This window comes from Marmota marmota, unplaced genomic scaffold (assembly GCF_001458135.2).
Source record: "Marmota marmota marmota unplaced genomic scaffold, marMar, whole genome shotgun sequence".
NCBI lineage: Eukaryota > Metazoa > Chordata > Mammalia > Rodentia > Sciuridae > Marmota > Marmota marmota.
In genome coordinates this window covers 9,879,107-9,905,760 of record NW_025999943.1, presented here as the reverse complement: position 1 = coordinate 9,905,760, position 26,654 = coordinate 9,879,107, and the positions used below count along the sequence as shown (strand labels likewise).

General features: G+C 36.9%; 2 protein-coding genes across 3 annotated transcripts in view; one reads left to right on the top strand and one right to left on the bottom strand.

The window, feature by feature from the left end:
- The first annotated feature begins 990 nt into the window (after positions 1 to 990).
- On the top strand, positions 991 to 8,707 carry Sap18 (Sin3A associated protein 18). The gene is made up of 4 exons (XM_015499336.2): positions 991 to 1,148; positions 1,338 to 1,447; positions 5,914 to 6,036; positions 6,407 to 8,707. The coding sequence occupies exons 1-4, from the start codon at positions 1,020 to 1,022 to the stop codon at positions 6,561 to 6,563; spliced, it is 519 nt and encodes a 172-aa protein (XP_015354822.1). The 5' UTR covers positions 991 to 1,019; the 3' UTR covers positions 6,564 to 8,707.
- A 2,555-nt stretch (positions 8,708 to 11,262) lies between these two features.
- The window catches only part of Ska3 (spindle and kinetochore associated complex subunit 3), a 20,613-nt gene continuing 5,221 nt past the window's right edge, over positions 11,263 to 26,654 (bottom strand). Inside the window, exons 2-9 of one of the 2 annotated variants that reach the window (XM_048801419.1) lie at positions 25,422 to 25,483; positions 25,154 to 25,319; positions 22,741 to 23,152; positions 20,261 to 20,343; positions 17,842 to 17,927; positions 15,720 to 15,923; positions 13,636 to 13,763; positions 11,263 to 12,366 (exon numbers count right to left, since the gene is read on the bottom strand). In XM_048801419.1, coding sequence (XP_048657376.1) covers positions 13,638 to 13,763; positions 15,720 to 15,923; positions 17,842 to 17,927; positions 20,261 to 20,343; positions 22,741 to 23,152; positions 25,154 to 25,319; positions 25,422 to 25,483 — 1,139 coding nt within the window. In that variant the 3' untranslated portion in view covers positions 11,263 to 12,366; positions 13,636 to 13,637. Of the gene's footprint in view, positions 12,367 to 13,410; positions 13,764 to 15,719; positions 15,924 to 17,841; positions 17,928 to 20,260; positions 20,344 to 22,740; positions 23,153 to 25,153; positions 25,320 to 25,421; positions 25,484 to 26,654 lie in introns of those variants that run through there. The other variant, XM_015499340.2, reaches the window with a different exon arrangement.

Below are 26,654 nucleotides of genomic sequence, written 5' to 3'. Positions count from 1 at the left end.
CAGTGTTAATAGCAGCACAATTCACAATAGCTAAACCTTGGAACTAACCTACATGCCCTTCAATAGATGAATGGATAAAAAAATATGTCATATATTCACATTGGAATATTACTCAGCAATAAAAGAGAATAAAATCATGACATTTGCAGGTAAATGGATGGAGTTAGAGAAGATAATGCTAAGTGAAGTTAGCCAATCCAAAAAAAAACCACATGCAGAATGTTTTCTTTGACATAAGGAGGCTGATTCATAGTGGGATAGGGAGAGAGAGCATGGGAGGAATAGACAAACTCTAGATAGGGCAGAGGGTTTGGAGGGAAAGGGAGGGGGCATAGGGTAATTAATGATGGTGGAATATGGTTATCATTATCTAAAGTACAGGTATGAAGACACGAATTGGTTTGAATATAATGTGTATACAGCCAGAGATATGAAAAATTGTGCTTTTTACGTATAAGAATCGTAATGCATTCCGCTGTCATTTATAAAAAAAAAATTCCAGTACTCGCTTGAATTTCTCTACATGGGGAGAGTCCAGTTCATTTTCTTTCCCAGTACAGACTTTCATCACCACCTACTGAAAATCATATTCTCCCCACTCTCTGCAGCGCCTCTGATCATAGCCCAGAGGTCCTTATGAATCTGTCATTCATTTCAGAAAGATTGACTTTTTGCTAAGGCTGTTGCTGTTAATGCTTGTAATGTTCTTAAGTGTTTTGGGTTCGTTAAGGTATTCATCATTGTGCATGAAAACACCACTTTCACCTTAGTCCATTGGTGAACGTTCAAAGTAAAAAACAGCTCGCCAACTAACCGCAGAGACACAATCAGAAGCACTTCCCCCAGAGGCTCCTCCTTGTCCCAGACCGCGCTCTCCTTTCCCTAAGCTCAATGCGCAGACGCGCCAGTCTCAGGTTCCCGCGCCGCACAATGAAGTGCGCCTGCGTCTGGAGACACCCCGCCCCATTTCTTGCGCTGTATAAAGCCTCGCGCTTCTCCTCGCGAGAGACTTCGTGCTCATGCTCGCTGCGGAGGTCGGAGGTCAGAGCGAGCGTCTCGGGGGCCGAAGAAGGAAGATGGCGGTGGAATCGCGCGTAACCCAGGAGGAAATTAAGAAAGAGCCAGAGAAGCCAATTGACCGCGAGAAGGTGAGGACCCCAGTTCTGTGGGGTAAGGGAAGAAGTGAGGTGGGCCCGGCAAGGCATAGAGATGCGGCCTGTGTGCGGAAGAAGGCGGTGTTTTTGCTCCAGGGGCAGCCGAGAGGCCGCAACGCCTCCTAGCTCCGGATTCACTGCTGCTGTTTTAACTTTTGCCCTTCTTTTTCCTTTCTCCTCGAGACATGCCCGCTGCTGTTGCGAGTCTTCACCACCAATAACGGCCGCCACCACCGAATGGATGAATTCTCCCGCGGAAACGTACCCTCCAGCGAGCTGCAGATCTATACTTGGTGAGCTCTGCGGGGGTGGGGTCAAGGAACCTCTGTCTCCAACCCGTAAGGTTCAGCCTTTGCTAGGGAACAGCTGATTTTCCTTAATCTAATTTCTCATTTCCACATGGGGCCTTTAGGGTGACTCTCAGAGGTTTTGACTGTAAGGTAAAAGGGGATTTGTGCATCTTGTAGTTTATATGATTAATATTGAAAGTTTGAGGTTGCTGAAAATTGACAGAATATTGCTATCAGCATTATGGCTGCCTGGTACAAAAAACGATGTTTAGATCATTAAAATGCAGTAGCGCCCTCGAGGGATTCCCTTGAATAAATGGTGTTGCATGGTAAGGTGATGATGTTGAGCGATATTTGTTATGCTCAAAAATCGTTTCCATTTAATAACACTAGAAATGTATCATCACCGAAAACCTAGTGATATCTGACCTGGAGTTTAGTGGAAAAGCTTTTTGGTGTGTTTAGAGAAAACTGGCACCCAGATGTTTTATATCATTATACCTCTCCTGTGCCCTAGTCCAGAGTAGGACTTTACTGTAATCCCGTAATTGGTGCATGATCTGAACAGTTGGTAACATTTACATTTTTGTGCATCTATCACTGCTAAAACGTTTTCCTTCCGACAGAAAGTGTATTTATTAAGCATTAACTTTCTGTTACCTCTCCCCCAGCGCTTTAATCAACTTTCCATCTGTGTGAATTTGGCTATTTTAGATATTTTATAAATGGAGTTATTACAATGTTTGTCATTTTGTGACTGGCTTATTTCCCTTACATTGTTTTTAAGGTTCATCCATTAGAATTTCCTTTTCAAGGCTTAATGGTATTCTATTGTTATGTGTACCCCATATTTTATCTACTCATTTGCTGAATGTTCAGTCTTTTTTTGCAGTTGTAAATGCTGCTGCTCATAAACATTGGTGTATAACTATGTGCTTGCATCCCTATTTTCTATTCTTTTAGGTTTATACTTAGGAGAGCATTTTTGGAAGAGCTTGTTAAATTTATGTAGTATTATGATTCTTTTACATCAGTGTCATTTAAGGGTAAAAGTTCCAGGAAGGTTCATATAACTTAACAGAGAAGAATTACTCAATAATGGCTTTATGGAAAACTTTTTTTCCAAGATGAAATTTTTTTCCAGTAAATAAGGTTTCTAAATTTCTAGGTACTGTGTTGATGTTATAAAGAAAATACTTCCTTTCCTTATAATGAGTTCAGTTTATTAGAGGAGCATGTCATTCCTCTGTATCATATAAAATAGCATAGTATTTGCATAAAACCTCCACACATTCTTTGGCATACTTTAAGCGATCTTTAGATTTTATAATACATAGTGAAGTTTAAATGCTATGTAAATAGTTGTTATAAACGGTTGTTCAAAGACTAACGATGAAAAAGTAAGTCTGTGTTCAGTATAGGACCAAAATATTTTTCTGAATATTTTCAGTTTGTAACTGGTTGAATTGTGGATGTGGAACCCACAGATAAGAAGGGCTGACCATAAAGTAGGCAGTCCCAAGACCAGGTAAGGAGAAATTGGTAGAAGAGGATCCCAACAGAGGCAGTGCTGTGTAGAGTTTAAAGAACTAGCCAAACACCACAGAAGTAGTATATTTCCTGTGCTAGGTGCTCATTAAACAGGTTATTGGAAGAGAATTACACTTTTCTGTAAGTCATAGTTAAACCAGAAAAACAGAACCAGTAGGAGAGAGAGGTTAAGAGGATTATTGCGGAGAATTGGCTTAATTGACTGTGGGGGCTGGCTAGACCCCTGGGGCATTAATTTGTAGGGCGGGCCCTCTCCAGAAAGAAAGGCTGAATCCTTGAGTTTGAACATGAGCTGGCATTGGTTTCCATAGCCAGAATTTCTTAGGTCTATTCTAAAGGTCTTTCTACTGATTGAATCAGGTCTACCCAGGTTATATAGGTTAGTCTCCCTAATTTGAAGCCAACTAGTTATAGCCTTTAATCACACCTACAAAATATTTCACAGCAACACCTAAATTGGAATTTGGTTGAGTAATTGGGGGGCTATAGCTTTGCCAAGTTGACACATAATACTGAGCCTCACAGTCACCCAGCAGACGTAAGCTCCAAGGGAGCACTTTGGCATTCTCTATCTTTGTCCTCAAACTTTAGACTACTAGTTAGAGAGTAATACATGGCACTTCACTTGCTCCTCTGAGAAGATAGGCCACAGAAGGTGGAAAGCTGTTCATGTTGTCAGAAGTTATAAAAGATGTGAACCATATTCCCCAAGTTGATTGTAAGTACTGTGACAGTATAGACAATGTTTTAGAAGGAAAATGCATGATTTCTGGTATATATGATTAGTATACGCTGGGTGTTCAAGTCATTGATACAGAATAACATCCAAATATCAGGTTTAAAGAAAAGTCACTCCCAAGACAGGGTCTGACCTCAGAGTTTATGCCAACTTTGGAGTTCACTGGGGACAAAGTTAAAATGACCAGAGTTAATTATGATTATAGAATAGACTATGGACTCAGACAAATTAAAATAGGCTACAAAATTATATAAGAGGAAGGATAACTATGAATAACTGTGAATTTTTATCTGAAGTTTTGCCTACTGCTTCAATTTGACTTTATTTTCTTCTGGCAAAGTAAAATTAATTTTTATTAAAAGCATCATGTTAGCCCAGCATGGTGGCTCAACGCCTGTAATCTCAACGGCTCCTGAATTCAAAGCCAGCCTCAGCCGAAAGCTAGGCGCTAAGCATCTATGAAATCCTGTCTCTAAATAAAATACAAAATAGGGCTGGTGATGTGGGAAAGTGCACCCGAGTTCAATCCCTGGTGCCCCCTCCCCTCAAAAAAAGCATAATGTTTATAGCATGAATTATATTTTTGTTTTATCTCAGCATTAAAACATGCTTGATATCTTAGGAATTTTTTTCCTCTAGCACTATAATATGTATATGCATGAAGAATGCCTCACAATGATGTTAATATTACTCGTTTTTTTCTTGATTGAGATTTGGAATATAATTTATTGCATATTTGCAAATGCCTTTTTCTCTTCTTTAAACAATGGGCACATATCAAGTTAGGAAAGGCAGTCATGCACAGCTTCTCCCTGCATGGCTGCAATAGTTTGGCCTTGTCTGAAAAAAACAAACTTTGAAAAACACAGATGGGTTGGAGGCAACATATATAAGGTTAAATAATGAGGTTGAAATTAAGCAACAGGCAGGGATGGAGGAAAAATTAGATGTTGATCTGTATTTAGGTAGAAAAAGAACTGTAACAGGAAGGAGGTGGGAAGAATTGAACAGGCTCAGGATGATGACCTGGCATCTAAATGGGTGATTTTTTTTTTTTGTACTGGGAATTAAACCCAGGGGTGCTTAAAATCACTGAGCCACATCCCCAGCCCATTTTTGTATTTTATTTAGACAGGGTCTCTTTGAGTTCCTTGGGCCTCACTAAGTTGCCGAGGCTGGCTTTGAACTCAAGATTCTCTTGCCCTAGCCTCCTGAGCTGCTGAGATCACAGACCAGCACCATCATGCCTGGCAGGTGATAGTATTTTTGATAGGAATATCAGAGAAAAGGATGTGTTTTGGGGAGAAGACTATTAAGTTCTTTATGCAGATATATTGAGAAAAATTCGGGAGCAATAGAAAATGGAAGATGATGTGGTCATCAGTATAGCTGAAAGCCAGTGCTTTGGTGTGGTGGTGATTTTTAGAGTACAGAGCTAAAATCAAATGAACTATTTGATTTGATTTCCCTGCTTGATGCTGTACATCATAGTACTCATTCTTCACAAGTGTCCAGTGTCTTTGTGCCATTTTCTAGCATTCTTCTGGCATTATTGTTTCAAGTCCCAAACCATTTTCCCACTTGTCATGGAAGAAAACAATATAAAAATGTATACTGGATATTTTTTATTTCTAAGATGCTTATATATAAAGATTTTTCAAGAAGGAAAAAAAACACCGCACATTTTTACGAAAATGCTTTCTTAGTACATTGATTCTAAAATGTTTTCCAGTTCCTGAGATTCTAAATGTGGAAGAGTACATGTTTTAGAAATGACAAAATACAATTATTTTGTGTATTTGAATTTGGACTAGCTGCTTTTAGATAGGTAAATCACTGAATCAAGATATTTCATAGCAATAGAAGAAAGCATATGAACCTCTTAAAATCTCTTTTAGTATACACTTATTTATGTGTATTAGGCAAATGTTCTACCACTGAGCTACATCTCTAGCCTTAAGAGTCTGACTTGACTTGTCAAAAACAATATTGAGCTAGTATAGGGAATATTTGAGAGCAAATAGTATTTTTAACTGCTTTAAAATTAACTTTTAATATAAGACACTGGCATTTTCTAATGTAAGTCCCAACTCAGACACATGTAATAACTCATTGTCATTATCCTTGTTCCGTTATTGATGACTAATCATACGTAATTGTCATTTTTAAAAAAATTCAGGATGGATGCAACTTTGAAAGAACTAACTAGTTTAGTAAAAGAAGTCTACCCAGAAGCTAGAAAGAAGGGAACACACTTCAATTTTGCAATTGTTTTTATGGATCTTAAAAGACCTGGCTATCGGTAAGTAATTCCTCACTTTTAATTCTATTTTTGTTGTTATTGATAGACTTTTATTTTATTCATTTATTTTTATGTGGTGCTGAGGATTGAACCCAATGCCTCACACATGCTAGGCAAGCATTCTACCACTAAGCCATAACCCAGCCCCAGTTTTGGCATGTTTTTACAGATAGGGATAATTCCTTTAATGAATTCCTTTCAGCATTGTGGGAGGGAGAGTATTTATGTTATCTTAATATCTGGTTTAGCTACATTAGTACTTTAATTTTTGAACTGTTACAAGGTAGAGCAAATTGAATCCCATGTTCAGTTTTGTAACACATACTCAATTGATTTATGGTCCAGTAACAGTTGATTTCTTTTCCTGCAGAGTTAAGGAGATTGGCAGCACCATGTCTGGCAGAAAGGGGACTGACGATTCCATGACCTTGCAGTCCCAGAAGTTCCAGATAGGCGATTATTTGGACATAGCCATTACCCCTCCAAATCGAGCACCGCCTCCTTCAGGGCGTATGAGACCATATTAAATTATATTTACTATCTCTCAAATTTATTTTTCAGCCAGTTATGTAAAATAAACTTACATACTCTTTCCTCCCCTGATTTTTGCCATTAAGCCTTTAAATTCTAAACAAATTGTAATGCATCTATTTAGAAGTTAGATTTGGATACGCTATGGGTATGGATATTAATAGAAAGTCTGTATGTTTCACGCCTCTGTAAAATATGAAGAAAAGTGCTCTTAGCATTATGTGTACAACTGTTAAATATATATGTACAATCAGTCTGAATGTGAAAGTCAATGGAGGCATGGGAATAGGGTTTCATCTCTTATATGAAGTTTATACAAAGTAGTGCAGGCGGCTATTCCCAAAGGTGAAGAATAAAAATACTGAGATTATGAAATTTAGCATGAGTTTGGGCTGTAGACTAAGGTATGCAGTTAGAAAAATGACCTATGACAATGAGGCAGCAGAGGCTTTTTGGAATGGTATGAGCTTCAGCAAATTGAAGGAATTGTGTTGGAAGACATGGCCTGCCTTGGTTTGGGTGCTAAAGAATAGTGTTATGGTGAGGATTTATATGCTTTAAAATGGAGGCTAGGACATTGTGAAGGCAGGAGCCAATATCTTTAAGATCTGAAAAACTGAGAAAGGGACAAAAAAAGAACCTCTTACACATCCTGTGCTGGGGACTAGTGTATGATTTGAGAGGCATTATAACACAGTGATTAAGACCAATGTACAAAGCATTTAAATTCTGATTGTACCAGTAGCTCTGCAACCTTAGATGAATTACTTGAATCAAGTGGTGGGGGCGGCTGGTGGTGGTTTTTAATGGAGACACTAGTCTATAGGGTTATGAAAGTTAAAAAAAAGACCTAGGATAGTGCTTGGTGGATTAGAAACAATAAATACTGGTTATTAGCCAGAAAAAAGAACTTAGTTAAACTGGAAAATTATCTTAATGCATTGTTTCTCATTTTGAAGTTTATGAACTAGATAACAATGTGTAGAAAGCCTAGTTATTTTTAGTCTGACAGTAGAAAATTGAAATCCCCAAATGATAAAAGTGCTAAAAATGTGCAAGTAGTCTCAGTAAAGTGAGTTTTATCTTGTGCATACAAAATAGTCATTTAAAATCTGATTCTGTCAAATTGGTGTCCCTGTTACAGTGAGTCCACATTTTCAGATGACTAGATCTTAGTGGTTCTTTGCTGTAGCTTACTCCAAACCCTTAGCTTATATATTCATTCAGACTAGATGGACTGAGTTACTCACCTTTTGGAGAATAGCCATGAGTATCTTCCTGTTTGTGGGGCATGAAAGGGGGGATGATTTACTATTTAGATCCAAAGGGTGGGAACCACATTAAGGACTTTCAGAAGCCAATTTTTTCATATGGTGTGATCTCTTATCTTACAAGGGCTCTCCTGTTAATTCATGTTATTTTCCCACTAGTTTTAAAATAAAGTGGTTTAGTTGGTTTGCCCAATTCTATTCTTTGTTGGTTCCAACATGAAATTTTTCCTTTAAAGATTTCAGTCTTTTTGGGGCTAGGGATGTGGCTCAATGGTGGAGCACTTGCCTAGCAAGTGTGAGGCACTGGGTTCAATCCTTAGCATCACATAAAAATAAGTAAATAAAGATATTGTGTCCATCTACAACTAAAAAATATTTTTTAAAAAATTCAGTTTTCTACCAAAAGCATAAAGTTCAAGAATATGCAGTGAGTTTGTTATTGGCTATACTAAGAATCAAGGCTTAGCCCTTGTTTTCCTTTGACTTTGCTAAGAAGGTATGGTTTTAAGTAGTAACTGAGCTATTTTCTCAGAAATAGAAGTGGTTACCATTACAGCATCTTTCTCAGTTCTTTAGTGTCTTTCCTAACTGCCGCAATTGCTTATAGGTTTTCAGAGTTGAAATTTTTCCTTTAGAACGTGTGAATTACAGTATGCGACATTGCCCATGTCTTTTCAGTGTCTAAAACTGGAATGGTTATGCCCATGCTCATTGACTCAGGTAATGTTTCAGAGATCAGTTGTGTGTGCATGCATGTGCATGTGAAGGGCAAGTATGAGTGGGGGGAGAAAAAGTGATTAAACTGTTAGGCCACCTTGAAAAAATTTTAAACTCTTGTTATTCTTTAATAAAGAGCCAAACTCAGCCAATCTATTGTGTTCAATCAAACACAAATTCCAAACTTGGTTTTTGTGAAACTAAAAAGGGAACACTCTAAAACCAAGCTTGTCATCATAATTATGATTTTTCGTGCTTAGCTGTGCCAAATACTTAGGGAACAACTTTAACCAAGCATTATCTCATTTAACCCTTACAACTGAGACACAATGACCATATGGGTTCCATCTTAGAATGAGATTGATGCCTACTTCAATATCTCCAAAGTAGGTAGCCAACAACAATTTGGTTGAAACTTTTCAAGAAATAAGTGTTCTTTTACAGTTTCTTTTATCCTTAATTCTTTAGTCTGTCTTCCACTCACTGACATGGTTTTTGTAGTGGAATTATCTTCAGTGATAAAATTCTGCCAAGATAGTCATTGAAAATAAATAGACCCGCTTTATTCGACTTTTATACAAACCACAAATCTCTTTTAAGATATCCAGGGTTTCCAGAATGAGTGGAAGAATAGCCAAATGACATCTGTCTGCTTTGTTTTTTATTGATTAGAAACAGACCATTCAACGGGCGTTTATTGTACCTGTTAGTGCATGTTCTCTTTTGTACAGTAAGTTTATGACCATCAATTGTTATCAGTTGACATATGTGGCATCAGGGCCTTCATAGCCACCTCTCCAACCATTGTTCCTATGAAATTCTGCTTTGGTTTCACAGTAGGAACTTTAGTTGTTTTTCATCAACCTCACAGCCACTATAGCCAGGCACCCACCTGCTTAAGGGCTGCCCGCCCTCCCCATCTCCAACTTCCCTGCCTTTGTGGGTTCTGGGTCAGTAAAATGAATTACTTCTGCTGGGTCACAGCTGCTTTCTCTTTGCTGTTTTCAGTATTTCTATCCCCTTCCTTTGTGCCTTTGGCTGTTCAGACTTTTTAACTCTACAATTAAAATTACCCCAATTACAACCAACTAAGACAATCTTAACAGAATTTGATGAAATTAAAGCAATTTAAATTGTGAATGAGGTGAACTGCCTTAGGGATTTTTAAAATCTGTGAATTCTGAATAGTAATTATTGGGAAGTGGCAGAGAATTTACAATACTCCTGAATACTCTAATCCCTATCCTCTCGGTCTTTCCAGTAGCATGACTATCTTAGGTACCAGGTGCTGTGGACCAATTACACAGATCAGATACAGATTTTTCTTTCCTCAGAAAAAGGTGGACAGAAAAGTGTCATGAGAAACATTGCTACTGAAAGTAGGATAACAAAGTATTCTGGAGATGACATTTGAGCTTGTCCAACTCCTGAAAGACAGGTGGGAATTATACTCCAGAATACGGATACAGCATGAACAAAAGAGGAAATGAGTTTATGCAACCTTATGTACTGTTGTCGGTTCAACACAAGGAGGTAGGAATGCCAAATGCCAAATGTACAACTTACTGTACATCATTCTCATCCTGATCAGGATGAGAATTGGAGTAATGGCAGAGCGTTAAGGTACATCTGAGATTAAATTGGAGATTATCAGGAAGACCTGGGTGGGAAATGGGAAAGAAAAGTGAATCATTAAAGCGTCAATTTCCTCATCTGAAAAGTAAAGTGACTGCTTCAAATTTAAGAATTAAATAGTAATTCAATTATTACTCAGTAATTGTTTAATGTTATCACTAATTCATTCAATAAACATGCTAGATACCAGGGTAATGAACAAGGTCCTAAGACTCATATAAAGGTTGTAATCTAGCAGGGCAGAAAACATTAAATAAATGTATATTCAAATAAATACTACAAATTCTACCAAGTAATGTGAAGGCCAAACAAAAACAAGTGTTAAGAAAAAAACTTTTAAAAAAGGGGAGAAACTGGGGGCTGTGACACATGCCTGTATCCTAGTGCTTTAGCAAAAGCAAGGTGCTAAGCAACTCAGTGAGACCCCGTCTATAAAACAGGGTTGGGGATGTGGCTTATTGGTCCAGTGCCCTTGAGTTAATCCCTGGTACCAAAAAAAGGGAGGGACTCCTTCATAGTGGCAGGATACATAAAGTTTTTGATAAAATGACATTTAATCTGAGACCTGATAAACACATCATTCACAACTCTCTTACAAGTTTGAAATAACCAGAAAAGTTCAGCTAGTTTAATCATAAGGACTTTTATGGATCATTTCACTGAAAAGTCCAGGGGTAGAGCTAGCTGGTGTTAGCTTGGTTGACCATGGGGGTCCTCACACCTCATTCTTCTTGTTAGGGGTCTTGTGTAGGGTTCCATGCTTGGCAGGCTGTTTCTGTAGTAAAAAGCAGCTCCAGGTGTTCCTCTACCTCCAGTGTGAAGACATGTGCTTGAAAGATCCCAACATTTGAAGCTGGAAGCATCACTATTCTAAGTAACAAGCTAGGATCATGGAAGGTAGTAAAGATTCAGAAAAAAATAAATTTTGAACAAAATAAATTTGAAGGCCCAAGGCCATCATAAAACAAATGCAGCTCCCTTACAGGCAAATGCCTAAATCTTTTTTTTGCTCATTTTTTTTTTTTAAAGAGAGAGTGAGAGAGAGAGAGAGAATTTTAATATTTATTTTTTAGTTATCGGCGGACACAACATCTTTGTTTTGCATGTGGTGCTGAGGATCGAACCCGGGCCGCACGCATGCCTGGCAAGCGCGCTACCGCTTGAGCCACATCCCCAACCCCTTTTTTTTGCTCATTTTTAAAAAGTCTTTATGCTCCATCTCTCTCTCTAGTGGCACTGTTTCTCTTCCCCTTATTAACAAGACCTCAAAGGAGCAGTCTAAAGCCATTGTCTATTTCCTCACCCCTGTCCTCTTAGATCCACCAGACTTCCCTCACTAGTACTCCACCAAAATTACTGTTAAATCAACTTTGCCAAATCTAGTGATCAATCCTCAGTTCTCTTGTTATTTGACTTGAGTAAAGTATTAAAGTAGTTGACCACTTTTCCCAACCCCCTTATGCTGTTATCACTCTGCCTCTTTCTACTCTCTTTCTACTGCTTCCTCCTTCATCAATCTCATCTGGTTCTATGGATTGTTACATATAAGTAGTGAATGAAAAGCTGATAATAAATTTCAGTTATCAGCATACATAAAGTGCACTAGAGCAGCTTTACCTTGAAAATAATATTTTGAAAACTTACACTATATTTAGCAAAAATCATACTTAAAACTATAGCAATTCCTGGCCAAGAAATAAATCAGGTTTTAGTGACAATTTTCTGACAAAATTAACACAGGTCAATGTCACAGGTCTTTCACATGACTTTCAAAACACAATTATAAGAAGGCAATTTTACCATATTGAATTTCTTAAAGCCGAGCCTTTCAAGCACCTAGTCATAACTGTCAACTAATTTCAAGTTTTTAGCTGATCTCCAAAGTATGGTAGGTCCTACTTTCCTGTTGACTATAATTTGAAAAGTTCTTTGCTGTTTTTAATCAGATGCATCTTGAGCTTGATGGATGGGGCAGTTTGAATCTGCTAGGTAGTTTTAAAGGCTCCTGTGGCCCTAGCCAATGGTACATAGGAGGCCTGTGGGCCCAGGTCCAGACGTTGGAACCTTCCAGAGAGTGAGGTTCAGGATCTGCTGAGTGGCCAAGCTGGAGAGTAGAGCTTGAAAGGTCAGCTGCCATGTGATAGAGGAGCTGATGTGAGAGAATGAAACCAAAACCCTGTAAAACACGGGAGAAGAGAGAAGAAAAACACTGTAACAGTAGTGAATGTCTGACTTCAACTAAGACTTCCTTCCACCTTCACTGATGACAGTGCAGTTACCTAACCTGGTAATTTCCCTCTTTTTCTAAGTTTCAACTGTGTTTCTGTTATGTGCAAATAGCAGTAGTCTTAAAAGAGCACTGATTAAACAAAAGATATAAATGACTTTGAGAGTCACGAGATGACAAAATGGTAACAGCCACCTGGCCATAAGAAGATCAGGGGTGATGTGTAGCAAACTAGCATTTACATTTCTAAAATTACTTGTCCTATACCCTGCTATTACTTAGTCTATTCTGGTAGATTAAGTGGGGCAACGTAACATCAGTGACTGAACTAACTACATATCAATCAGACTCATCTTAAACCAAATCAAAATTTCATAAAAAGCATATAATGACATAAATGTCCATATTCCTCTTTAATACTGATCAGTTTTTAAAAAGGAAAGAAAGAGGAGAATTAATAAATTGAGTCCATCTCTGCTTCTACCTCATTCTGTTCAGTTTCTAAATTGGATAGATCCACTAGAGATTCTACAAAGATACAAATAAACATTAATAGCTTCCAACAAGACAGATGACACAACACTGTGGATGCATATTTTAATAATTATAAGAGAGTTTGGGATTAGATTCCCACTGATATTATCAAACTTGATAATTTGGGAATCTGAGATTCAAGAATCACAAATTCTGTGTCAAAAAGACAATGGGCTGGGACATAGCTCAATTGGTAGAGTGCTTGCCTTGTATACACAAAGCCCTGGGTTCAATCCCCAGCACCACATACACACATACACACACACACACACACACAGTAGAGACAAGCTATTAGCCTAAACTAGTGAATATTGATTCTGAACTATTTTTTAAAAAAATTTTTTTAGTTGTAGTTGGACACAATATTTTATTTATTTGTTTTTATGTGGTGCTGAGGATCGAACTCAGCACCTCACATGTGCTAGGCAAACGCTCTACTGCTCAGCCCCAGCCCCAGCAACTATTTTTTAAAATATTTTTTTAGTTTTGATGGACACAGTACCTTTATCTATTTATTTTTACATGGTGCTGAGGATTGAACCCAATGCCTCATACATGTGAGGCAAGCGCTCTGTCATCAAGCCTCAATCCCAGCCCATAAACTATTTTTACTATCATTCTATGTTAGTTTTAAAATGTCCTCTCAAATAATACATATTTTCTTTAGAACAGTAGAATACTCACTTTCACCAGTTTTCTTTGTCGCCAGCATCTTGGGTATTCTGTCTTTTGTATTTGAGGAAACCTCTCCTGGGTGGCACTGCCTTCACTGCTACTGGAGTAGCTAGGTTTGAGTTGTATTTTGACAAAATCTAAAACAAGCAAATTTTTTTTTCTGTCAAGTCATATGAATAACATAACAAATATAGAAAATGTTAGAAAACATTTAAGAAAAGCCATGGAAAATTAAAGGTTATTTAAAACACTTATTTAGCATGCCTGCAGACATTCAACAGCAATGAAAACATTGAGATATTAGAAATTTAACTGGATGTAAAGGTTTGAAAGGCATTATCCTCATTAACTGAGGATAATGCAACCAATACATCCCCAAGAGCAAGTAAGCCTTTACAAGCTGAAGCTGTTAGGGAAAAATCTGAAACAATGTTTAAAAGAAAGCTCATCAGTTATAAAGATCATAAAAGGAAACTCTGAAATGTCAGCATCCTTTTCCTACACAAAGAAGTGACATTAAAGCTGGGCATGGTGGTGCATGCCTATAATCCCAGTGACGTGAGAGGCTGAGGCAGGAGGATCACAAATTCAAAGCCAGCCTCTGCAAAAGTGTGGTGCTAAGCAACTCAGTGAGACCCTGTCTCTAAATAAAAATAGGGCTGGGGATGTGGCTCAGTGGTCGAATGCCCCTGGGCTGAATCCCCAGTAAACTCCCTGTCCCCCAAAAAGAAGTGACATAAAGGGGTTGGGTTTGTAGCTTAGTGGTAGAGTGCTTGCCTAGGATATTGAGGCACTGGGTTTGATCCTCAGCATCACATAAAAACAAACGAGTAAAATAGTTATTGTGTCTATCTACAAATAAAAAAATACATATTATTAAAAAAAGAAGTGACATTAAATACAAGGCTTTGTTCCTTTCAAATAGAATTGAGAAGACTGAACCATGGGAACATGCTATACTCATTCAACTATTGTAGGTATTGCCCAGAAAAGCAGAAAAGACAGGATAAGAAATAATTAAATATCTTATCCTGGGTCAATTCTGATGACATTTGGTTATTTTCCCAAGTAGCTCAATTCTGATGACATTTAGTTAATTTCCCAAGTGGTTATCCTTCTTATGGCTTTTCTTAAGCCAGGAACCTTTCTAGAGTAGTTACTGAGACTTCTATGTGCCAGCTGGGCATGTTGGTGCAGGCCTGTAATCCCAGTGGCTTGGCAGGCTGAGGCAGGAGGACTGCAAATTCAAAGCCAGGCTCAGCAGCTTAGTGAGACCTTGCCTCAAAATAAAAAATAAAAAGGGCATGCGGGCGTGGTGGCACATGCCTGTAATCCCAATGGCTTGGGAGGCTGAGACAGGAGGATAATGAGTTCAAAGCCAGCCTAAGCAAGGTGAGGCGCTCAGCAACTCAGTGAGACCCTGTCTCTAAATAAAATACAAAATAGGGCTGGGGATGTGGCTCAGTGGTTGAGTGCCTCTGGGTTCAATCCCTGGGACCAAAACAAACAAAATTCACGTGCCTAAGCAATACCAGCCAAACACTCTGTTAAAGAAGAGGATTGTCAAAGAAATCAGACTGGTTATTTAGTACAGTTGGCAGTTAGAAATCAGTAGTAAGACTAGTGGCAAATTTACATTCAAAAATCAGATATTTACATGTAAACCAGTGTTTCTCAAGCTGAGGCCCAAGAAGCCTCAAGTTCAAGAAACTGATATGTAATTAATGATACCCTGCTCTGAAGAATTGAGGGTGAATGACATTTCTGACTTTGTCTGCAACACTTCTAATGGAATAATGGTCAGTGTGGAAATCATAGCTGAACAATATTGATAAGAATACATTTCAAAGGTAAAGAGAAACATGCCCCATTGGTATAACATCCCTAAAAATGTGGGAAGCTCATTAAAAATATGGGAAGTCACTAGCTTATACTAAGCTCAGAAACCAGGTGTTCTTAAGAGGGCCTATCAGCCTAGAATTTAGATTGTGTCAACACTAAAGCGCCAGCACATTAGCCTAATGACAAGACAGCTTACATGCAGTTTCAAGTCTTTAATATCAGAAAAAAATAAAATTGTCTTAAAAAATAACCTGGAGAATATCCTCTGGAATTGCAGTTATTTCTGGGGGTGTAGGTGTTCTAAGTAGATTCTCATAAGAAGAAATTGTAGGAGAAAAGGGATCCATAAAATTCTCAAAGCACTCATCTGATTTTAAAACTAGTGGAGTGTAATCTTCAACTTCCACATCATTTGATGAATTATTTATTTTTGGTAATGGATAATTTGTGGATACCTAGAAAATAAAAATAAATCATTGAGTTATAGCAGTAATTTAAAAATTAAACAGTGATAGTTCTGTTGGGGTCCCTGAGTAAGCCCCCAAATGACCCTCTTCTTCTATAACTCTGTTCTAAACAAAACCGAAGAAGACAAAGAAATGGCATAAGCTGGACAAAATACCATCTTCGTTACCAATAAAAGAACCAACGTAAGAACTAAATGGAATGTTGGCTAAACTCCAGATTTAGATGAAATGTTGCCATTTCAGGCAACACTAAACTGGGCCAGATGAGAATCCTAGCATGATAAGCAAGTGTTTCCACACCCCCTAGCAAACAGGCTCACCCCCAAGAAGAAGAAAGCAGATATGAAGGAAGCTCAACTTGCAGTTTTCATGCTAAATTAACTACCTGGGTAAATTACTCCATCTCCCCAGGGCCAGAGTTATTAATAAAAAAAGAAGTTAAGATTCTCAGGTCAGCAGGGTACCTTCCACATGAATAGAAACATGAGAAGTAAATTCATTGTAAATGGCAAGTGCCAGCAGACAGATAACCTGACACTTCAACTGATAACCCAGCACTGCGTTTGTCTACAGCTGCACTGGCCAATATTTAAGTCACAGGGGCTAAATAAATATAAATTAACTAAAATTAAACAGTCTTAAGAAATTAAAAATCAGTTCCTCAGATCAGTAGCCATATTTTAAAGCCCCCCAAACTACATGTAATTAGTGGCTACCATATTTAACATCATAGATTATAATTTCCATCACTCCAGATAGTTCTGTTGGATATCCCACTACAGTAGTGGTCGTCTAAAATACTGGTTGTCTTAAGTGTTCATACTGACTCTAAAGAATAATAAGGTTGCGGGGCTGGGGATGTGGCTCAAGCGGTAGCACGCTCGCCTGGCATGCGTGCGGCCCGGGTTCGATCCTCAGCACCACATACAAAGATGTTGTGAACTGAAAAATAAATACTAAAAAATTCTCTCTAAAAAAAAAAGAATAATAAGGTTGGGCTGGGGATGTAGCTCAGTGGTAGAGCACCTGCCTAGAGTGCGTGAGGCCCTGGGTCTGATCCCCAGCACCACAAAACAAACAAAAATAATAAACTGATGTGGTTTGATTATAATAAATTTGTTACCTAGAAAAATTTGGAGAAGAAAAAAAACCATTAAAACACTCATAAACCTGTTGCCCAGAGAACTATATTTCTACTCATTCATTTTTCTTAAAATATATACATCAATGTGTTGTATAAACAACACATACATGTAATTTTTCATATGATTAAATATTTCTTGAAAATACTCCTTAATCTGTTTTCATCTGGTTTTATGGAGATGCCTTATTGAGTTCTTCTTATCTTTCATTTGATATTTTAAATTGTTTCCCTTTTTCGTATTTCTTCCTATAACTTGTTATGAATCTTTATCCTAGGTGGCTTTAGGACAAATTCTGACACATGATTAAAAAGTATAATTTTTTTTTTAAAGTTCTTGATCTATGCTGGTAAAACACCCTCAAGAAATACATTGTAATCTCTCCTGATTTATCTAAGTTTCTAAAGTAGACTGAAATGAGAACCTCTTGGGAGTCAGGAGAGGGTTATCAAGGAACACAAGGAATCTTTTAGGGATGATGCATATATTCTTTTTTCTTTTTTGTGTTGGTAGTTTTATAAATGAATACATGTGTCAAAATATAATTCTGTACTCCAAATATATGTAGTTTGTTTCATGTCAATTATTCCTTCCTAATGCTGATTTAAAAATAAATAAAAATCCTATTTCTCTTTAAGGAAGGAAAACAAAAACCTAGGTTTTATGTGAGTTAGAAAACAAACAAAAACAGACCGTTGGAGTCTGGAAGTAGTATCTGAGTCATTAGGAGAAAGATTAGAGCTTTCAATTCTATAGGCATTTACCACAGCTGTGCTGTTCTTTGTGGAAGGAATTTTCAAACCAGGAGTGCAGAATGTAGGTGCCAATGGGGAATTTGTGCACTCGACATCTAGAAGACACACAAAATGTTCATGAAAATGAAGATTTGAAAACAAACAGAAGATTTCAACTTTTAAATTGTAAGTATTGTCAATATAATTTGTGCTTTTGTGTGTGTGTGTGTGTGGTGCTGGGGATTGGAATTCAGAGCACTGTGTCATTAAGTACACCCCCCATGTGCTTTACTATTATTATTTTTTAAATATTTATTTTTAGTTTTAGGTGGACACAATATCTTTATTTTATTTTTATGTGGTGCTGAGGATCAAACCCAGTGCCTCATGTATGCTAGGCAAGCACTCTACCACTGAGCCACAACCCCAGCCCCATGTGCTTTATTATTAATAACTTTAAAAATGTAAGTGTAATCTAAGCATGGTGGTACACACCTGTAATCCTACAAACTCAGGAGGCTGAGGTAGGAGGACTACAAGTTTGAGGCCAACCTCAGCAACTTAGTGATACCCTATCTTAAAAAATGGGCTAGGGATGTAGCTCAGTGGCAAATCACCCCTAGATTCAATCCCCAGTATTAAAAAAAGAAAAAAGAAAAAGAAAGAATGCTCAGCAGGACATTAAACACAATATTGAAGAAAAATAACTCTCAATCTAGTGATCTTTACCCAACTAAATTATCATTCAAGAATGAGTTTAAGCCAGGAGTGGTGGTACATGCCTTTAATTCCAGCAGCTGGGGAGGCTGAGGCAGGAGGATTGCAAGTGCAAAGTCAGCCTTATGAAAAGCAAGGTGCTAAGCAATCAGTGAGACCCTGTCTCTAAATAAAATACAAAACAGGGCTGAGGATGTGGCTCAGTGGTCAAGTGCTCCTGAGTCCAGATACCGGTACAAAAAGAAAAAAAATATCAGTTTAAACCGGGTGTGGTGGTTCACATCTGTAATCCTAGCAACTCAGGAGGCTGAGGTAGGAGGACGGAAAGTGCAATGCCAGCCTCAGCAATTTAGTGAGAACTTGTCTCAAAAAACAAAAAGTGTTGGGGATATAGCTCAGTGGAAGGGTGCCCCCTAGGTTTGACCCCCAGAACCCCCCACCACATACAAAAGGCAAAAACCCCAGCTAAATCCAGAAGAAGTGAGTGGGCTATAGCAAACAATGTAAGCTATAAATAAACTACTACATTTTATTAAGTATGGGCTATGAAAATGTTAATAAAGATACTCTTGTGGGATAAAAACAGGGTCAAACCAAAATACAATAACTTTAACAAAGTTCCCTTTAACTAGATTACTTTTTTCTATTCCCCCAATAAACACATTACCTCTGATTTACTACAGGATTTTAATAAGCAGTCTATTCTTTAATAAATCCATTCCACTTTCAGGAGTTCTTCAATTTCTAAAATGTTTACATACTTCATTGGGAATTGAGTTGAGCTATAAGCTACTATGAGTCAGTTATATTTTTTAAACCTGTTTAAGTGAACAGTACTTATTAATTTAATAACATAATTACATGTCAGTGAAATTAGTACAATAAGAACTTTTCTGAAAATATGTCCAAAACTTTGGAAAGATCTGATAAAGACATTTTAAAACTCTACCAATAAATTTGGTATAGATCAAACAGCAATAAATAATTATTCAGAGAAATCATAAAACTCTAGGATTTATTTTGTATTTTCTTTTTTTTTTTAATTTTTATTGTTGGTTGTTCAAAACATTACATAGTTCTTGACATATCATATTTCACACTTTGATTCAAGTGGGTTATGAACTCCCATTTTTACCCTGTATACAGATTGCAGAATCACATCGGTTACACATCCACTGATTTACATATTGCCATATTAGTGTCTGTTTATTTTGTATTTTCATTAAAAAAAAAAAAACAATGTTTTTCTGGGTTCAATCCCTAGCGCACGCATACACACACACAAAACAAACCTGCATGAATATTTTCTTCAAGTTATTGAACCATTTAAAAAAAATTTGAAATGATAGCTGGTGTATTCTGGGTGTGATTTATGTAAGAAAGATAATGTATAACTCTAACCAATAGGTTCAAGCTAAACTAAAAGAAAAAAAAGTACTACGGCTCTACATCAAGATTGGTGAAAGAATACATATGTCTTAAGTTAAAATGTTAGAAACAAAAAAGCTGACAAATACTAAACATAATCCAAAATAATATTAAAAACACACCAGAAAATTTTATATTTCTCTTGCATGAAATCATGCTTACCCTGAATGGGATGGTATTTTTATAAAATTTGATATTACAAATTAAAAAGATATGGAAAACTATAAAGTGTCTAAGGTGATAGAACCATCTTTTTAATACTGTTTAAGTTGTAGATAAAAGTAAGCTTGATGTTTGCACTCACCACTTTTTTCCAGCTGCTGAATTATGGGGCCAGGAGTAACAGAAAAATTATTGGTCATGGGTTCTCTTTCTAGGGTCTTCTCACTGGTGTGGTTCAGAGGGAAATTATAAAGTAAAAAAAAATTAACATTAAACCTCTGGGATAAAACTTAATTCTTATTACATAACATAAATTTGGACTAGTTCAGTTCTCTTTTATGGACAAGATGCCCCATGGAACATTTTTCTTTCTCTTTTATTCTTCTATTGGGGAATAAACTTGGGGCATTTGACCATAGAACTACATCCCCAGTCCTTTTTCTATTTTTTATTTTGAGACAGTCTTTCTAAATTGCTGAGGCTAGCCTTGAACTTGCAATCCTACTCCCTCCTAATTCACTGGGATTACAAGTATATGCCACCCTGCCTGGCCCTTTAAGAAAATGAACAACAAAACTATTTAAGTATCCATCCACCCATCCACTCGTCCGTCCGTCCGTCCGTCCATCCCCATGGTTCAAAAGAGGTTAACAACCTCTGACTTAAAGGAAAGCTATAAATTCTCATTACTTCAAATAAAGGAACTGCATACTTCATAACTTCAAAATCATAAAGTAGAACTTTACAACTAGTACACAGATACAGATTAAGAATTTGTTGCCAGGCACAGGTGGCACATGCCTGTAATCCCAGCAGCTCAGGATGCTGAGGCAAGAGGATTACAAATTCAAAGCCAGCCTCAGCATCTGGAGAGGTGCTAAGCAACTTGGTGAGACCCTGTCTCTAAATAAAATACAAAATAGGGTTAGGGGTGTGGCTCAGAGGTCTAGTGCCCCTGAGTTCAATCCTTGGTACCCACCTCCCCCTCAAAAAAAAAAAACTTGTCATTTTTTTTTTTCAAGACTAAAATTACTGGTAGATCAAGTGTATTTTCTTTGATTGTTTAATATATAAAATTGCTACTTCTACTTTTTAAGCAAATATTTACTTTTGATCTACCTATAATTTATTTTGACATGAGGTAAAAATTACTTGATCTTTTCCCACTTAACCAATTATCCCAGAATAATTTACTGAATAATCTTTACTTCAAAAATACCTTTATTATATATTTATATTATTTTGTCCTTAGATACTGTTTGCTATTTTTTTATTTATATTCGACAGCAGAATTCATTACAATTCTTATTTCATATATAGAGCACAATTTTTCATATCTCTGGTTGTATACAAAGCATATTCACACCAATTCATGTCTTCATACATGTACTTTGGATAATAAAGATCACCACATTCCACCATCATTAATTACCCCATGCCCACTCCCTTCCCCTCCAACCCCTCTGCCCTATCTAGAGTTTGTCTATTCATCCCTTGCTCCCTCTCCCTATCCCACTATGAATCAGCCTCCTTATAGCAAAGAAAACATTCGGCATTTGGTTTTTTGGTATTGGCTAACTTCACTTAACATTATCTTCTCTAACTCCATCCATTTACCTGCAAATGCCATGATTTTATTCTCTTTTATTTCTGAGTAATATTCCATTGTGTATATATGCCATATATTTTTTATCCATCTATTGAAAGGCATCTAGGTTGGTTCCACAGTTTAGCTATTGTGAATTGTGCTGCAATAAATATTGATGTGGCTGTGTCCCTGTAGTATGCTGTTTTTAAGTCCTTTGGGTATAGACCAAGAAGAGGGATAGCTGGGTCAAATGGTGGTTCCATTCCCAATTTTCCAAGAAATCTCTATACTGTTTTCCACGTTGGCTGCACCAATTTGCAGTCCTACCAGCAATGTATGAGTGTGTACACCCCACCCCATCCTTGCCAACATTTATTGTTGTCTGTATGCATAATAGCTGCCACTGTGACTGGAGTGAGATGAAATCTTAGAGTAGTTTTGATTTGTATTTCTCTAATTGCTTGTGATGATGAACATTTTTTCATGTATTTGATGCTATTTTAATCAGTGGCGTGTTCATTGTAACTCACATGGTTTTAATTAGCATTTCAACACTAATCACATCCAGATCTTTTAAATCTAGTACTGAATTCACATTAAGCTTCAAATTATTATTAAAATATTTAAGAGGAAATAAATATTTACAGGCACCTCAAAAATCAACATGCACACACATTGCCTTTTCCCACAAGCTGCAGGTATTCTTACCTTAGTTGCTTTCCCTAGCATCATCCCAAGGCAATAAACCAGAAATCTGGGGTTTATCCTAGACCCTCCGCTCTAACCAAAGCAATCACAAACTCTTATTAATTTTACTCCTTTAATTTTTTCTCCTTTCCTATTTCCATAAATATCATCTTTTTTCAGGCTTGTATCATGATTCCTTCTATGTAGCCTCTCATCTAAAGAAACCAACAGTTTGTAGTTCATTTTAAATGAAAAACGTTTGAAACATTGCATCGAGGACAAAAATTAATAAATACAAAATATTTAGGAAATAAAATTAAAATGTACCTTTTAATAAAGTTGCTTACCTTTTAATATTCTTCACATTTTTAAGTCCCATTGTATAATCTTCATTTAAACAGAAAGTATGTTCAGAGATACCAAAATGTTCTACATTAAGAGTTATACACTCAAAATCATCCATTTTTAGAGCACATTTTGGAGTTTTTAGTATTTTAACTAGTGACTGACTGGTAGGTGGAGTTTGAATTTCAGGCTCTTCCTTATGGTTGTTTACTACCTGTGGAGGGTTTGGTAAAACTTGGGATATCATATATCGCTCAAGTCCAAAATCCGAAAGTTGTGGACTACGTGGAATCTTCTTAGAAACAGAACTGCTTGGAACAGAAGGATCAAACATATCATCCTTCACGTCAGGCTTTTCAAAATTCTCACATTTAGCCATCTCTTGGGTAGAGTTAGTGAGTTCTTGCTCACAAACTAGGAGGAAGAATCAAAGAGGTAACATTCTGGTAACAGCAGAACAGAACATCTTAAATTCTATTTCATGGGCTGGAGTTGTGGCTAAGCGGTAGAGCGCTGCCTCGCACGTGCGAGACCCTGGGTTCAATCCTCAGCACCACATAAAAATATATAAGTGAAATAAAGTTATTGTGTCCAACTACAACTAAAAAATAAATATTAAAAAAAATTCTATTTCAATTATCCCTTCAGTAATTTTCTGGTATGTACCTCTTACTCATATGCCATTTTGATCATATATTGGAGAGGGAAAGCAAACTAAAGTGTTAAAGATGAAAAATCAATACTCCCAAATTAAAGGCCAATTTCCTTCTTCAATTAATGTGCTTTACCAGTTTTTCTTAATATATTCTGACACCATTCTATCATTAATTAGTGTGAAATTAATTAAGTGTAGAATCAGCTCTCTTCTAGATTTAACACAATGTATAGTGGTATTTTAAAACATTAATTTTCAGATGCTTAAATTAAAAAGGAAAGGCTACTACACAAAAATAATTTTATCTTATTTCAGTCTGGAACACCTTTATCAAAAAACCCAGTTGAGAAGATAATGGGAGAACATTTGAAACATACATACTATCTCAACCATCTATAGATTTTATACTATGATTACATGGCTTCTGAATCTTGGAAGAGTTTCTCATTCACTGAATTCTGTTCTGGTTTTGTGCTTTCTGTAAATTCTAAGAAATGTTACAAGAGTTGCCAAAAATCTGTTGTATTTATCACAGAGCTATCATTGATAAGATTAATAAAATAAGACCATCACCATTATTAATGCTTAATCAATGATAGAACTATATTCCCATTTCCCAAGGGAGGAAAAACAATTCAGAGAAATTATTCAAGGTCACATGTTATACTGGGAGAGCAAATATTTGAATGTGTGGCTGTTTCACAAGAAATACTTTATACTTTGTATTATACCATGTGCACTACTTAATACACCTTCCAAACATATCCTCCAATTTTTTTTTTTTTGACATTGAACCCACAGCCTCATACATGCTAAGCAAGTACACGTATGAACTGCATCCCAATACATATTTACTGAATTTAATTAATGTTTTATTTATGTACAAAGACCATTTTTTAAAAGAATTTTTTTGTTGTTGTAGATGGCCAGCATGCCTTTATTTTATTTGCTTATTTTTTTGTATGTGGTGCGAAGGATCAAACCCAGTGCCTCATGCGTGCTAGGCAATCACTCTGCCACTAAGCCACAGCCCCAGCCCCTACAAAGACCATTTTATTACAGAAATGAAGACAATGAAGCATATTAAAGTTAGTCATTTGTTCATCTAGAAGTATGAGCAGAACAATAACAGCTAATAATTGAATGATGGACAGGCCAGGCATTGTTCTAAGCAAATTTTATGTCATTTAGTCTTTACACAATGCAAACTCATAAAGCACCCCTGCCTTACAAATGAAAAACTGAGACACAAGGTTAAGTAATTTGCCAAGATAATACAGCAAGTAGTGGCAGAATAAAGATTTGCACTAAGGTAATTTGGCTACAATGTGCTATACTACCCTGCATTAGAATTTTAGAACTAAAAAAGGACTTTACTGATTTATATAGCCAAAATCGCTCATTAGATAGAAAAGGAAACTGAACATAGAAAAATGAAATAGCATGCTGTAAAGTTTCTCAGCTATTTATTGGCAGAATCGACTAGAAATTATTCTAAGTTGTACTTCTTCATTTACAAAGGTCAGAGGTCTTTCATGTAGCATGATGCTGGTTCTCATTTAGCATGGTGAAAAAAGAGCAAAACCCATTTTTCTATTGTGTCACTGACCAGCACATAATGAGTACTGAATAAATGTTTATGAAATGATATTCATATAATGGCAGACATAGAACTAAAAACTATGGCCAAGCCTACAGTTGTTATCATGTTGCCTTTTTAAATACTAAGCCATATTCTATAAAATGAAAGTCAAACAAACCTGAACTTTCCTTGACACGCGGATTATATCCATACTTCTGGAAAAACTCTCTTATTTTTATGATATCCGCTGAATTTTTTTTCATCAATATTTTTGCTGCCTTTATGAAACCAATGTTTTCTTGACTTTCCAATCTTGCTTTATCAAGAAGAATATTAACATCATCCTTTCATGAGGAAAGAAAATATATTACAATTTCTCTAAGTTCTACTTAAGCTAAAAAAAATTACCACAGAAATACAACAAATTAATATCGTAGGATTAATACCTTTAAAGTCTGGACTTCTGAATGAAGATCATGTAAAATTCCCACTGGATAATCATCAAAGTCTTCAATACATGTTGAAAGAAAAAAAAAGTTCAATAAATACAAGAAAAATAAGGAAGAAAAAATTAAAATAAAAAGATTAAATGTAGTTTCTTAAAATCCTTGTAGATATTTACTTATAATTTATCTCTTGTCAACTGCTAAAAAAAAAAAAAAAAAGACTATTCTTTAAAACCTTTATTGAACCATAACATAATACAGCTGTAACAAAAAATCTTAAGTATATAGCTTGAGGAACTTCACAAATTGTTAGCTGGATAACCAGCCCTCAGCTCAATAAATAAGAAAAGAAGAGAAGGGGAAGGGAAAGAGGATTACTAAAATTTGACAAGCCCACTTTTAGTCCCTCTCTTCCCTTGTTGAGAGCCATAGACAACTCAAGATGGCACTTTGCCAAGAGGAATGGTTTGAGAAGTAATACTAGCGAGCCATTAAGATAACGGAGATTCCTTAATGACTGACTGCTGTGTCTAGATTATGTCAATTAAATTAAGCTGTGTATAATTAAGATGATGAGGATTCCTTATTGGTTGACTGCTGTATCTAGTTTATGTTAATTAAGTTAAGCTGTGTTTTCAGTTGTGCATATATACCCCTACTGTCCTACAATAAAGCGGCTCCTGCTCCTGCTGTATCAATCTTCAAAGTTCCTTGTCACTCACACCCCCCTCCCCCAACCCGGTTACTTTACTGCAGCCAGACTGCAGCAGATGGCAGCCCGTCTGGGGAGCCCCGGGACACTTGGGGGTAAGACGGGAGCAAATCTGCTCATCCCTAAGCAGATAGGGTGAGAGGAAGAATGGCCATTTTGAGAAAAAGGAGAGGATTGATACAGTATATTTGTGTCTTGTTTTGTCTTGGTGTGTTGTATTGTCTTTGTGACGAAAATATGGAAGGGGTGTTAAGTAAATTACTAAGGGAAGGAGGCACCCCAGTGGAACCAAGGGCAGTTAGGGCATACGTTGATAAGGGCCCAGGAACTCTAGTCAGGAAGAGGAAGAAGGTTCAGAGGAGGAAGGACTATCAAGAAAGGAATTGCAAAAGGCTACTACTGAATACTTTTCGCTACCGGAGGATGCGTGAAGCGGCGCAGTGGCTGCTGAGTGTGCGAGCCGGTCACAGCACAGCAAGGACTTTCCAAGCGGGAGCTGGGACCCGCCCCCCCCCCCCCCC

Coding starts and splice junctions, on each gene's coding strand:
- Sap18 (XM_015499336.2), top strand. CDS start 1,020: ATGCTCGCTGCGGAGGTCGGAGGTCAGAGCGAGCGTCTCGGGGGCCGA. Junction 1,149..1,337: donor AGCCAATTGACCGCGAGAAG/GTGAGGACCCCA, acceptor TTTCTCCTCGAG/ACATGCCCGCTGCTGTTGCG. Junction 1,448..5,913: donor GAGCTGCAGATCTATACTTG/GTGAGCTCTGCG, acceptor AAAAAAATTCAG/GATGGATGCAACTTTGAAAG.